The sequence below is a fragment of the Nematostella vectensis genome, chromosome 2 (genome assembly GCF_932526225.1).
Source record: "Nematostella vectensis chromosome 2, jaNemVect1.1, whole genome shotgun sequence".
In the NCBI taxonomy this organism is placed as follows: Eukaryota; Metazoa; Cnidaria; class Anthozoa; order Actiniaria; family Edwardsiidae; genus Nematostella; species Nematostella vectensis.
The window spans coordinates 19,006,517-19,021,186 of NC_064035.1; the positions used below are offsets into that span (position 1 = coordinate 19,006,517).

At 47.8% G+C, this 14,670-nt stretch overlaps 1 protein-coding gene across 1 annotated transcript; it reads left to right on the top strand.

The window, feature by feature from the left end:
• Positions 1-71: 71 nt before the first annotated feature.
• On the top strand, positions 72-14,608 carry LOC5500862 (the record flags this gene model as incomplete). The annotated part of the gene is made up of 28 exons (XM_048723373.1): positions 72-334; positions 419-724; positions 844-1,134; positions 1,234-1,566; positions 1,658-1,969; positions 2,052-2,357; positions 2,476-2,766; positions 2,864-3,196; positions 3,288-3,599; positions 3,682-3,987; positions 4,106-4,396; positions 4,494-4,826; positions 4,918-5,229; positions 5,314-5,619; positions 5,688-5,978; positions 6,076-6,408; positions 6,500-6,811; positions 6,896-7,201; positions 7,270-7,560; positions 7,660-8,060; positions 8,104-8,395; positions 8,478-8,783; positions 10,439-10,729; positions 11,706-11,999; positions 13,251-13,550; positions 13,654-13,950; positions 14,064-14,357; positions 14,430-14,608. Coding segments are annotated over exons 1-28 (8,337 nt in total), but the record flags the coding sequence as incomplete, so codon positions are not given.
• Between the last annotated feature and the right edge of the window lie 62 nt (positions 14,609-14,670).

Here is a 14,670-nt window from a genome sequence, read left to right on the forward strand (position 1 = left end):
CCTATTTTAACTCGACTTTCAGTTCGGATTGTGGGCGGTCGCAGTCCAGCGGAGGGACGGGTGGAGGTACAAGTCGCCAACACATGGGGTACTGTATGTGACAGAGGCTGGGACTTGTCGGAGGCCACAGTAGTTTGCCGACAGCTGGGTTTTCCAAGTGCTCTTTCGGCTGTCAAGTGCTGTGATAGTTACGGGTCTGGCAATGGAACAGTCTGGATGGATAGTGTAAAGTGCAATGGTACTGAGTCATCACTTGCAGCATGCAGGCAGAGTGGATGGGGATTTGCCAATTGTAGCCACAATAGTGACGCAGGTGTCCAGTGTTCCCCAAAAGGTTCGTCCCTTTTTACCCTGGTCTACAAGTATAGATTGTAAAAACTAAGGGCAATTATCATCAACTAAGTTCTCCGTCTTTCAGTACGTTTGGTTGGCGGTTCAAGGCCTACAGAAGGTCGAGTTGAGATATTTCACCAAGGCGTCTGGGGCACAGTGTGTGACGACTATTGGGACATCAATAACGCTCGCGTTGTGTGCACAATGCTTGGGTACGGAGTCGTGTCTGCCGTCGGTCAAGCACGGTTTGGTCAGGGGTCTGGACAAATATGGATGGACGATGTTCGTTGCACTGGCACCGAAAAAGATTTAGCGTCGTGTCGGTTTCGAGGATGGGGGAAACATAACTGCGGCCACAGCGAAGATGCGGGGGTCATATGTGTTTATTTGGGTAATAAACTTTTTTGCTATATGTTTTTTTGTGCAGAATTCTTTTACATCGGTAAAAAGCTTTGTTGCTATGTCTTTTTTGTGCAGAAGTCTCTTACATGACATTGTAATATTGTTTAGTTCCTAGGTCACCTCCGCGAAACGTGCGCGTGTCCAACATCACCACAATAAGCTTTACGGTTCAATGGGATCCACCACCAGGATCCAATGGGCATCTTCTTGGCTACCAAGTGTTTTACTCCAAAGTAAACTCCTCAGTAATTCAAAGTAACAGAACAGGTCCAAACGAGCTTCAAATTAGACTGATCCATTTGGAGCCGAATACAGCTTACACAGTTCAAGTCGCAGCGGTCAACCAAGTAGGCCAGGGACCGAAGAGTGCTGCAGTTGCTGTGAAGACTAAAACAGCAAGTATGGATACGGCTCAGGCATTAAGTTGGAATTGAATTTAGTTCTCAGGGTGTAAGCCTCTTTATTTTACTGAGCTTTCATTGTTGTATTTTGTCTCAGTTCTCGCCCGTCTGGTCGATGGCCCGGTACCATTTGCTGGCCGGGTAGAGCTGAACTTCAAGGGACGTGGCTGGGGTACAGTATGTGATGATGGACAACAGTGGGGAATGAACGAAGCCAATGTTATTTGCAAATCTCTGGGATACCCCGGCGCAGTAGCCTCCTCGTCCAGAGCCCGCTATGGCCCAGGAAACGGCACTATATGGCTATCAAATGTCACATGTACCGGTGCAGAATCCTCTCTTCAGTCATGCTCACATAGCGGATGGGGCACACCCTCCTGCGATCACGCGACGGACGTTGGTGTGTCTTGCATTCCTGTTTCGTCGCGAGGTAGGAGGACTTTATATGTCTCGTCATTATCTTGCTTAAGTGCTGAATTTACTTTGGCAAAAAGCATAACCTATTTTAACTCGACTTTCAGTTCGGCTTGTGGGCGGTCGCAGTCCAGCGGAAGGACGGGTGGAGGTACAAGTCGCCAACACATGGGGTACTGTATGTGACAGTAGCTGGGACTTGACGGAGGCCACAGTAGTTTGCCGACAGCTGGGTTTTCCAAGTGCTCTTTCGGCTGTCAAGTGCTGTGGTAGTTACGGGTCTGGCAATGGGACAGTCTGGATGGATAGTGTAAAGTGCAACGGTACTGAGCCATCACTAGCAGCGTGCAGGCAGAGTGGATGGGGATTTGCCAATTGTAGCCACAATAGTGACGCAGGTGTCCAGTGTTCCCCAAAAGGTTCGTCCCTTTTTACCCTGGTTTAGAGTTATAGATTTTAGAAACTAAGGGCAATTAGTGAACTCAGTTCTCCGTCTTTCAGTACGTTTGGTTGGCGGTTCAAGGCCTACAGAAGGCCGAGTTGAGATATTTCACCAAGGCGTCTGGGGCTCAGTGTGTGACGACTATTGGGACATCAATAACGCTCGCGTTGTGTGCACAATGCTTGGGTACGGAGTCGTGTCTGCCGTCGGTCAAGCACGGTTTGGCCAGGGGTCTGGACAAATATGGATGGACGATGTTCGTTGCACTGGCACCGAAAAGGATTTAGCGTCATGTCGGTTTCGAGGATGGGGGAAACATAACTGCGGCCACAGCGAAGATGCGGGGGTCATATGTGTTTATTTGGGTAATAAGCTTTGTTGCTATATGTTTTTTGTGCAGAATTCTTTTACATGGGTAAAAAGCTTTGTTGCTATGTCTTTTTTGTGTACAAGTCTCTTATATGACATTGTAATATTGTTTAGTTCCTAGGTCACCTCCGCGAAACGTGCGCGTGTCCAACATCACCACAATAAGCTTTACGGTTCAATGGGATCCACCACCAGGATCCAATGGGCATCTTCTTGGCTACCAAGTGTTTTACTCCAAAGTAAACTCCTCAGTAATTCAAAGTAACAGAACAGGTCCAAACAAGCTTCAAATTAGACTGATCCATTTGGAGCCGAATACAGCTTACACAGTTCAAGTCGCAGCGGTCAACCAAGTAGGCCAGGGACCGAAGAGTGCTGCAGTTGCTGTGAAGACTAAAACAGCAAGTATGGATACGGCTCAGGCATTAAGTTGGAATTGAATAGTTCTCAGGGTGTAAGCCTCTTTATTTTACTGAGCTTTCATTGTTGTATTTTGTCTCAGTTCTCGCCCGTCTGGTCGATGGCCCGGTACCATTTGCTGGCCGGGTAGAGCTGAACTTCAAGGGACGTGGCTGGGGTACAGTATGTGATGATGGACAACAGTGGGGAATGAACGAAGCCAATGTTATTTGCAAATCTCTGGGATACCCTGGCGCAGTAGCCTCCTCATCCAGAGCCCGCTATGGCCCAGGAAACGACACTATATGGCTATCAAATGTCACATGTACCGGTGCAGAATCCTCTCTTCAGTCATGCTCACATAGCGGATGGGGCACACCCTCCTGCGATCACGCGACGGACGTTGGTGTGTCTTGCATTCCTGTTTCGTCGCGAGGTAGGAGGACTTTATATGTCTCGTCATTATCTTGCTTAAGTGCTGAATTTACTTTGGCAAAAAGCAAAACCTATTTTAACTCGACTTTCAGTTCGGCTTGTGGGCGGTCGCAGTCCAGCGGAAGGACGGGTGGAGGTACAAGTTGCCAACACATGGGGTACTGTATGTGACAGAGGCTGGGACTTGTCGGAGGCCACAGTAGTTTGCCGACAGCTGGGTTTTCCAAGTGCTCTTTCGGTTGTCAAGTGCTGTGATAGTTACGGGTCTGGCAATGGAACAGTCTGGATGGATAGTGTAAAGTGCAACGGTACTGAGTCATCACTAGCAGCGTGCCGGCAGAGTGGATGGGGATTTGCCAATTGTAGCCACAATAGTGACGCAGGTGTCCAGTGTTCCCCAAAAGGTTCGTCCCTTTTTACCCTTGTTTAGAGTTATAGATTTTAGAAACTAAGGGCAATTAGTTAACTCAGTTCTCCGTCTTTCAGTACGTTTGGTTGGCGGTTCAAGGCCTACAGAAGGCCGAGTTGAGATATTTCACCAAGGCGTCTGGGGCACAGTGTGTGACGACGATTGGGACATCAATGACGCTCGCGTTGTGTGCACAATGCTTGGGTACGGAGTCAAGTCTGCCGTCGGTCAAGCACGGTTTGGTCAGGGGTCTGGACAAATATGGATGGACGATGTTCGTTGCACTGGCACCGAAAAGGATTTAGCGTCATGTCGGTTTCGAGGATGGGGGAAACATAACTGCGGCCACAGCGAAGATGCGGGGGTCATATGTGTTTATTTGGGTAATAAGCTTTGTTGCTATATGTTTTTTGTGCAGAATTCTTTTACATGGGTAAAACGCTTTGTTGCTATGTCTTTTTTGTGCAGAAGTCTCTTACATGACATTGTAATATTGTTTAGTTCCTAGGTCACCTCCGCGAAACGTGCGCGTGTCCAACATCACCACAATAAGCTTTACGGTTCAATGGGATCCACCACCAGGATCCAATGGACATCTTCTTGGCTACCAAGTGTTTTACTCCAAAGTAAACTCCTCAGTAATTCAAAGTAACAGAACAGGTCCAAACGAGCTTCAAATTAGACTGATCCATTTGGAGCCGAATACAGCTTACACAGTTCAAGTCGCAGCGGTCAACCAAGTAGGCCAGGGACCGAAGAGTGCTGCAGTTGCTGTGAAGACTAAAACAGCAAGTATGGATACGGCTCAGGCATTAAGTTGGAATTGAATAGTTCTCAGGGTGTAAGCCTCTTTATTTTACTGAGCTTTTATTGTTGTATTTTGTCTCAGTTCTCGCCCGTCTGGTCGATGGCCCGGTACCATTTGCTGGCCGGGTAGAGCTGAACTTCAAGGGACGTGGCTGGGGTACAGTATGTGATGATGGACAACAGTGGGGAATGAACGAAGCCAATGTTATTTGCAAATCTCTGGGATACCCTGGCGCAGTAGCCTCCTCATCCAGAGCCCGCTATGGCCCAGGAAACGGCACTATATGGCTATCAAATGTCACATGTACCGGTGCAGAATCCTCTCTTCAGTCATGCTCACATAGCGGATGGGGCACACCCTCCTGCGATCACGCGACGGACGTTGGTGTGTCTTGCATTCCTGTTTCGTCGCGAGGTAGGAGGACTTTATATGTCTCGTCATTATCTTGCTTAAGTGCTGAATTTACTTTGGCAAAAAGCATAACCTATTTTAACTCGACTTTCAGTTCGGCTTGTGGGCGGTCGCAGTCCAGCGGAAGGACGGGTGGAGGTACAAGTTGCCAACACATGGGGTACTGTATGTGACAGAGGCTGGGACTTGTCGGAGGCCACAGTAGTTTGCCGACAGCTGGGTTTTCCAAGTGCTCTTTCGGTTGTCAAGTGCTGTGGTAGTTACGGGTCTGGCAATGGAACAGTCTGGATGGATAGTATAAAGTGCAACGGTACTGAGTCATCACTAGCAGCGTGCCGGCAGAGTGGATGGGGATTTGCCAATTGTAGCCACAATAGTGATGCAGGTGTCCAGTGTTCCCCAAAAGGTTTGTCTATTTTTACCCTGGTCTGTAAGTATAGATTGCAAAAACTAAGAGCAATTATGGTTAACTCAGTTCTTCGTCTTTCAGTACGTTTGGTTGGCGGTTCAAGGCCTACAGAAGGCCGAGTTGAGATATTTCACCAAGGCGTCTGGGGCACAGTGTGTGACGACGATTGGGACATCAATGACGCTCGCGTTGTGTGCACAATGCTTGGGTACGGAGTCATGTCTGCCGTCGGTCAAGCACGGTTTGGTCAGGGGTCTGGACAAATATGGATGGACGATGTTCGCTGCACTGGCACCGAAAACGATTTAGCGTCGTGTCGGTTTCTAGGATGGGGAAAACATAACTGCGGCCACAGCGAAGATGCGGGGGTCATATGTGTTTATTTGGGTAATGAGCTTTGTTGCTATATGTTTTTTGTGCAGAAGTCTCTTACATGACATTGTAATATTGTTTAGTTCCTAGGTCACCTCCGCGAAACGTGCGCGTGTCCAACATCACCACAATAAGCTTTACGGTTCAATGGGATCCACCACCAGGATCCAATGGGCATCTTCTTGGCTACCAAGTGTTTTACTCCAAAGTAAACTCCTCAGTAATTCAAAGTAACAGAACAGGTCCAAACGAGCTTCAAATTAGACTGATCCATTTGGAGCCGAATACAGCTTACACAGTTCAAGTCGCAGCGGTCAACCAAGTAGGCCAGGGACCGAAGAGTGCTGCAGTTGCTGTGAAGACTAAAACAGCAAGTATGGATACGGCTCAGGCATTAAGTTGGAATTGAATAGTTCTCAGGGTGTAAGCCTCTTTATTTTACTGAGCTTTTATTGTTGTATTTTGTCTCAGTTCTCGCCCGTCTGGTCGATGGCCCGGTACCATTTGCTGGCCGGGTAGAGCTGAACTTCAAGGGACGTGGCTGGGGTACAGTATGTGATGATGGACAACAGTGGGGAATGAACGAAGCCAATGTTATTTGCAAATCTCTGGGATACCCTGGCGCAGTAGCCTCCTCATCCAGAGCCCGCTATGGCCCAGGAAACGGCACTATATGGCTATCAAATGTCACATGTACCGGTGCAGAATCCTCTCTTCAGTCATGCTCACATAGCGGATGGGGCACACCCTCCTGCGATCACGCGACGGACGTTGGTGTGTCTTGCATTCCTGTTTCGTCGCGAGGTAGGAGGACTTTATATGTCTCGTCATTATCTTGCTTAAGTGCTGAATTTACTTTGGCAAAAAGCATAACCTATTTTAACTCGACTTTCAGTTCGGCTTGTGGGCGGTCGCAGTCCAGCGGAAGGACGGGTGGAGGTACAAGTTGCCAACACATGGGGTACTGTATGTGACAGAGGCTGGGACTTGTCGGAGGCCACAGTAGTTTGCCGACAGCTGGGTTTTCCAAGTGCTCTTTCGGTTGTCAAGTGCTGTGGTAGTTACGGGTCTGGCAATGGAACAGTCTGGATGGATAGTATAAAGTGCAACGGTACTGAGTCATCACTAGCAGCGTGCCGGCAGAGTGGATGGAGATTTGCCAATTGTAGCCACAATAGTGATGCAGGTGTCCAGTGTTCCCCAAAAGGTTTGTCTATTTTTACCCTGGTCTGTAAGTATAGATTGCAAAAACTAAGAGCAATTATGGTTAACTCAGTTCTTCGTCTTTCAGTACGTTTGGTTGGCGGTTCAAGGCCTACAGAAGGCCGAGTTGAGATATTTCACCAAGGCGTCTGGGGCACAGTGTGTGACGACGATTGGGACATCAATGACGCTCGCGTTGTGTGCACAATGCTTGGGTACGGAGTCATGTCTGCCGTCGGTCAAGCACGGTTTGGTCAGGGGTCTGGACAAATATGGATGGACGATGTTCGCTGCACTGGCACCGAAAACGATTTAGCGTCGTGTCGGTTTCTAGGATGGGGAAAACATAACTGCGGCCACAGCGAAGATGCGGGGGTCATATGTGTTTATTTGGGTAATGAGCTTTGTTGCTATATGTTTTTTGTGCAGAAGTGTCTTACATGACATTGTAATATTGTTTAGTTCCTAGGTCACCTCCGCGAAACGTGCGCGTGTCCAACATCACCACAATAAGCTTTACGGTTCAATGGGATCCACCACCAGGATCCAATGGGCATCTTCTTGGCTACCAAGTGTTTTACTCCAAAGTAAACTCCTCAGTAATTCAAAGTAACAGAACAGGTCCAAACAAGCTTCAAATTAGACTGATCCATTTGGAGCCGAATACAGCTTACACAGTTCAAGTCGCAGCGGTCAACCAAGTAGGCCAGGGACCGAAGAGTGCTGCAGTTGCTGTGAAGACTAAAACAGCAAGTATGGATACGGCTCAGGCATTAAGTTGGAATTGAATTTAGTTCTCAGGGTGTAAACCTCTTTATTTTACTGAGCTTTCATTATTGTATTTTGTCTCAGTTCTCGCCCGTCTGGTCGATGGCCTGGTACCATTTGCTGGCCGGGTAGAGCTGAACTTCAAGGAACGTGGCTGGGGTACAGTGTGTGATGATGGACAACAGTGGGGAATGAACGAAGCCAATGTTATTTGCAAATCTCTGGGATACCCCGGCGCAGTAGCCTCCTCGTCCAGAGCCCGTTATGGCCCAGGAAACGGCACTATATGGCTATCAAATGTCACATGTACCGGTGCAGAATCCTCTCTTCAGTCATGCTCACATAGCGGATGGGGCACACCCTCCTGCGATCACGCGACGGACGTTGGTGTGTCTTGCATTCCTGTTTCGTCGCGAGGTAGGAGGACTTTATATGTCTCGTCATTATCTTGCTTAAGTGCTGAATTTACTTTGGCAAAAAGCATAACCTATTTTAACTCGACTTTCAGTTCGGATTGTGGGCGGTCGCAGTCCAGCGGAAGGACGGGTGGAGGTACAAGTCGCCAACACATGGGGTGCTGTATGTGACAGAGGGTGGGACTTGTCGGAGGCCACAGTAGTTTGCCGACAGCTGGGTTTTCCAAGTGCTCTTTCGGTTGTCAAGTGCTGTGATAGTTACGGGTCTGGCAATGGAACAGTCTGGATGGATAGTGTAAAGTGCAACGGTACTGAGTCATCACTAGCAGCGTGCCGGCAGAGTGGATGGGGATTTGCCAATTGTAGCCATAATAGTGACGCAGGTGTCCAGTGTTCCCCAAAAGGTTCGTCCCTTTTTACCCTGGTTTAGAGTTATAGATTTTAGAAACTAAGGGCAATTAGTGAACTCAGTTCTCCGTCTTTCAGTACGTTTGGTTGGCGGTTCAAGGCCTACAGAAGGCCGAGTTGAAATATTTCACCAAGGCGTCTGGGGCACAGTGTGTGACGACTATTGGGACATCAATAACGCTCGCGTTGTGTGCACAATGCTTGGGTACGGAGTCGTGTCTGCCGTCGGTCAAGCACGGTTTGGCCAGGGGTCTGGACAAATATGGATGGACGATGTTCATTGCACTGGCACCGAAAAGGATTTAGCGTCATGTCGGTTTCGAGGATGGGGGAAACATAACTGCGGCCACAGCGAAGATGCGGGGGTCATATGTGTTTATTTGGGTAATAAGCTTTGTTGCTATATGTTTTTTGTGCAGAAGTCTCTTACATGACATTGTAATATTGTTTAGTTCCTAGGTCACCTCCGCGAAACGTGCGCGTGTCCAACATCACCACAATAAGCTTTACGGTTCAATGGGATCCACCACCAGGATCCAATGGGCATCTTCTTGGCTACCAAGTGTTTTACTCCAAAGTAAACTCCTCAGTAATTCAAAGTAACAGAACAGGTCCAAACGAGCTTCAAATTAGACTGATCCATTTGGAGCCGAATACAGCTTACACAGTTCAAGTCGCAGCGGTCAACCAAGTAGGCCAGGGACCGAAGAGTGCTGCAGTTGCTGTGAAGACTAAAACAGCAAGTATGGATACGGCTCAGGCATTAAGTTGGAATTGAATAGTTTTCAGGGTGTAAGCCTCTTTATTTTACTGAGCTTTCATTGTTGTATTTTGTCTCAGTTCTCGCCCGTCTGGTCGATGGCCCGGTACCATTTGCTGGCCGGGTAGAGCTGAACTTCAAGGGACGTGGCTGGGGTACAGTATGTGATGATGGACAACAGTGGGGAATGAACGAAGCCAATGTTATTTGCAAATCTCTGGGATACCCTGGCGCAGTAGCCTCCTCATCCAGAGCCCGCTATGGCCCAGGAAACGGCACTATATGGCTATCAAATGTCACATGTACCGGTGCAGAATCCTCTCTTCAGTCATGCTCACATAGCGGATGGGGCACACCCTCCTGCGATCACGCGACGGACGTTGGTGTGTCTTGCATTCCTGTTTCGTCGCGAGGTAGGAGGACTTTATATGTCTCGTCATTATCTTGCTTAAGTGCTGAATTTACTTTGGCAAAAAGCATAACCTATTTTAACTCGACTTTCAGTTCGGATTGTGGGCGGTCGCAGTCCAGCGGAAGGACGGGTGGAGGTACAAGTCGCCAACACATGGGGTACTGTATGTGACAGAGGCTGGGACTTGTCGGAGGCCACAGTAGTTTGCCGACAGCTGGGTTTTCCAAGTGCTCTTTCGGCTGTCAAGTGCTGTGATAGTTACGGGTCTGGCAATGGGACAGTCTGGATGGATAGTGTAAAGTGCAACGGTACTGAGTCATCACTAGCAGCGTGCAGGCTGAGTGGATGGGGATTTGCCAATTGTAGCCACAATAGTGACGCAGGTGTCCAGTGTTCCCCTAAAGGTTCGTCCCTTTTTACCCTGGTCTACAAGTATAGATTGTAAAAACTAAGGGCAATTATCATCAACTCAGTTCTCCGTCTTTCAGTACGTTTGGTTGGCGGTTCAAGGCCTACAGAAGGTCGAGTTGAGATATTTCACCAAGGCGTCTGGGGCACAGTGTGTGACGACTATTGGGACATCAATAACGCTCGCGTTGTGTGCACAATGCTTGGGTACGGAGTCAAGTCTGCCGTCGGTCAAGCACGGTTTGGTCAGGGGTCTGGACAAATATGGATGGACGATGTTCGTTGCACTGGCACCGAAAAAGATTTAGCGTCGTGTCGGTTTCTAGGATGGGGGAAACACAACTGCGGCCATAGTGAAGACGCGGGGGTCATATGCTCATATTTGGGTAATAAACTTATGATGTATAGAGCCTGGAGTAATACCACGTTTCTCATACGTGATATTGTAATATTTGTTAGTTCCTAGATCACCTCCACAAAACGTGCGCGTCTCTCACGTCACCATGACAAGCATTACAGTGATATGGGATGAACCTCTTGGCTCTAGCGGAGAACTTCTTACCTACCGAGTATTTTACTCCAAAGTAAACTCTTCATCCACGCTCACTAATGGTACCATCCCGGGCGCACGCCTTATGATGTTAAGCGGTTTGGACGGAAACACAGCATATGAAATCCAAGTAGCGGGGGTCAATCAAGCAGGCCAGGGCCCGAAGAGTGAGCCACTTTTTGTGAGGACAAACGAAGGAAGTAAGTTTTCGTTTTTGTAAATTCAGCTTTGCTCGATTTTTATAAGCTTTATGGCCTCGGCTATAAAGTTTTAATAATTCATAGATCTGACATGTCAATAAGGCGCGCACGAATAGCCAATTAGGAAAGAGATGATGCAATAACAGTCATGTGGTCCCACAAATGTCCCACAGAAAGTCGGCAATCGACGGCAAAACAGATTGGTTTGAGATATTTTTCTGCGAATCTGAACATGCAAATAAGCATTTTCCGGTCAGCGTACAAAGTGCTAGCCCTGTTTTCTTTGTGTTTGGTATTTATACTTGAATACTTCAATTACATATAAGAATGAGAATGTCGTTTGTAATTTTGCTGTAAATCTTGACGTTTGCCGATCAAACTGGCGTAAACAGCGAATTCGACTTTCTCTTCTTTTCCCCGCACGTAAATCACTGCTAGTTGACAAAAATAGTTTTGAAAACACATAAACACATAGACTAGTCTGTAGTGCCAGTGCGCGCGCGGTCAAAACTCGTCCTTGTCGTGAACCTGGTTGTCGGATCTAAAGGTCTCTAGTACCTACCGAAAAGAGCGCCGCTTTATCTTTTCCAAGTTTTCGTATTTTGAGCTAGAGTCGTGTCGTTTCCATTCAACCAATCTTATTATAGTTATATCCATTTCTATGCTTTTCTACAAGATTTTCACCAAGCTTGGATAACAAGACAAGTTTTCATCGTGTTAGGCGACCGTGTTTTATTTCCAAAGTCACAGCTAAACCCCTATAAATGTCTATGTTTTAGATAAATCCAAGCAGGACTCACTGTCCTCATCCGACATGTTATACAATTTTTTGGGACTTTTGTGGGACATTTGGGTTGCAGTTCGCTGGCTTCTATTTGCTGCTTTCTGATTCGATATTGCGTGCGCGTGTCGGATCTATGAATTATGGTTGGAGAAATTGTAGACATTTGATATTCTTTATAACATTTTCGTAAAGTTCCCTTGGTCGCGCCCGCGGTCACGGTTGTGAATCAAAGTTCCAGCAGTCTCTTGGTGTCGTGGCATGCGCTGCCTTCGTCACTAGTGCCTGGTGTTCTTCGTGGCTTTCATATCTGGTACAAACCATCCAACTACTCCTCTGGAGCCAGCATGACCGTACGGCCTGACGCATTGCAATGCGTGCTGCGGGGACTTCTGAAGTACACGCCTTATGAAGTGCAGGTAGCTGCATTCACGAGAATCGGAGATGGACCAAAAAGTCATCCCATTGTTCGATACACAGCAGAAGACGGTATGTAACCATGTTAGCTTGTGAACTTTCCCCTTGATTTCGATCTGATGAAGTGTTGTGTTTCACCCCTAGTTCCAAGTACTGCCCCGCTCAATGTGCGCGTCTTGAACAAGACTTCATCGAGTATTGACCTCAGATGGGATGCGATTCCTATCAAGAGTGTACATGGCGTATTGTTAGGCTACAACGTGTCTTATGGATTAGTGAATCATAGTCTTCAAATAAACGTGACCAGAACAGGACCAAGCACACAACGTGTCACCCTCGCTGGATTGATGAAGCACTCTTCATACTGGATTACGGTGTCGGGATTTACCAGTGTTGGTGAAGGGCCAGGAAGTATTCGGCTTTATGCCAATACTGAACAGGATGGTACGTAATAAGTGTAGTCCTCTTTTGTAGAGCCCGTATACGGTATTCCATTTAATAGATCATTTGTGTAGCACTTGTGAACTGCTCCGTGTTTGTTTTCCAGTCCCCAGTGCTCCCCCGCCAAACGTGCGTGGTGTCAACGGAAGTTCCACGAGCATCCGTGTGAGCTGGGACCAGGTGCCGCCAGGCCTTGTGCATGGCACGCTGTTGGGTTACTCTGTCTCTTTTACGAAGAGAGGAAACGGGACCATGCGGAGTGTAAAAACTGCGCCTGCCAAACTTGAAGCGCTGCTGACCGGTTTACAGGCGTATTCACTGTACGAGATTCAAGTGTGCGCGTTCACCGCCAAAGGGTGTGGTCCCAAGAGTAGAGTGATCTCGGTCATAACCGATGAAGACGGTACGTAGCTCTCAATTATTCATCCATTGTTATTTATCTTGACAATACGTTTGCTTTACTTGAATCACATAATAGTAGGGGAGTGTAGAACTAAGAACCTTTGTTGACTTTAGTTCCCTTAGCCGCACCCGCGGTCACGGTTGTGAATCAAAGTTCCAGCAGTCTCTTGGTGTCGTGGCATGCGCTGCCTTCGTCACTAGTGCCTGGTGTTCTTCGTGGCTTTCATATCTGGTACAAACCATCCAACTACTCCTCTGGAGCCAGCATGACCGTACGGCCTGACGCATTGCAATGCGTGCTGCGGGGACTTCTGAAGTACACGCCTTATGAAGTGCAGGTAGCTGCATTCACGAGAATCGGAGATGGACCAAAAAGTCATCCCATGGTTCGATACACAGCAGAAGACGGTATGTACCCATGTTAGCTTGTGAACTTTCCCCTTGATTTCGGTCTAATGAAGTGTTGTGTTTCACCCCTAGTTCCAACTACTGCCCCGCCCAATGTGCGCATCTTGAACAAGACTTCATCGAGTATTGACCTCAGATGGGATGCGATTCCTATCAAGAGTGTACATGGCGTATTGTTAGGCTACAAAGTGTCTTATGGATTAGTGAATCATAGTCTTCAAATAAACGTGACCAGAACAGGACCAAGAACGCTACGTCTCACCCTCGCTGGATTGTTGAAACACTCTTCATACTGGATTACGGTGTCGGGATTTACCAGTGTTGGTGAAGGTCCAGGAAGTATTCGGCTTTATGCCAATACTGAACAGGATGGTACGTAATAAGTGTAGTCCTCTTTTGTAGAGCCCGTATACGGTATTCCATTTAATAGATCATTTGTGTAGCACTTGTGAACTGCTCCGTGTTTGTTTTCCAGTCCCCAGTGCTCCCCCGCCAAACGTGCGTGGTGTCAACGGAAGTTCCACGAGCATCCGTGTGAGCTGGGACCAGGTGCCGCCGAGCCTTGTGCATGGTACGCTGTTGGGTTACTCTGTCTCTTTTGCGAAGAGAGGAAACGGGACCTTGCGAACTGTGCAAACTGCGCCTGCCAAACTTGAAGCACTGCTGACTGGTTTACAGGCGTATTCAATGTACGAGATTCAAGTGTGCGCGTTCACCGCCAAAGGGTTTGGGCCCAAGAGTAGAGTGATCTCCGTCATAACCGATGAAGACGGTACGTAGCTCTCAATTATTCATCCATTGTTATTTATCTTGACAATACGTTTGCTTTACTTGAATCACATAATAGTAGGGGAGTGTAGAACTTAGAACCTTTGTTGACTTTAGTTCCCTTAGCCGCACCCGCGGTCACGGTTGTGAATCAAAGTTCCAGCAGTCTCTTGGTGTCGTGGCATGCGCTGCCTTCGTCACTAGTGCCTGGTGTTCTTCGTGGCTTTCATATCTGGTACAAACCATCCAACTACTCCTCTGGAGCCAGCATGACCGTACGGCCTGACGCATTGCAATGCGTGCTGCGGGGACTTCTAAAGTACACGCCTTATGAAGTGCAGGTAGCTGCATTCACGAGAATCGGAGATGGACCAAAAAGTCATCCCATGGTTCGATACACAGCAGAAGACGGTATGTACCCATGTAAGCCTGTGAACTTTCCCCTTGATTTCGGTCTAATGAAGTGTTGTGTTTCACCCCTAGTTCCAACTACTGCCCCGCCCAATGTGCGCATCTTGAACAAGACTTCATCGAGTATTGACCTCAGATGGGATGCGATTCCTATCAAGAGTGTACATGGCGTATTGTTAGGCTACAAAGTGTCTTATGGATTAGTGAATCATAGTCTTCAAATAAACGTGACCAGAACAGGACCAAGCACACAACGTGTCACCCTCGCTGGATTGATGAAGCACTCTTCATACTGGATTACGGTGTCGGGATT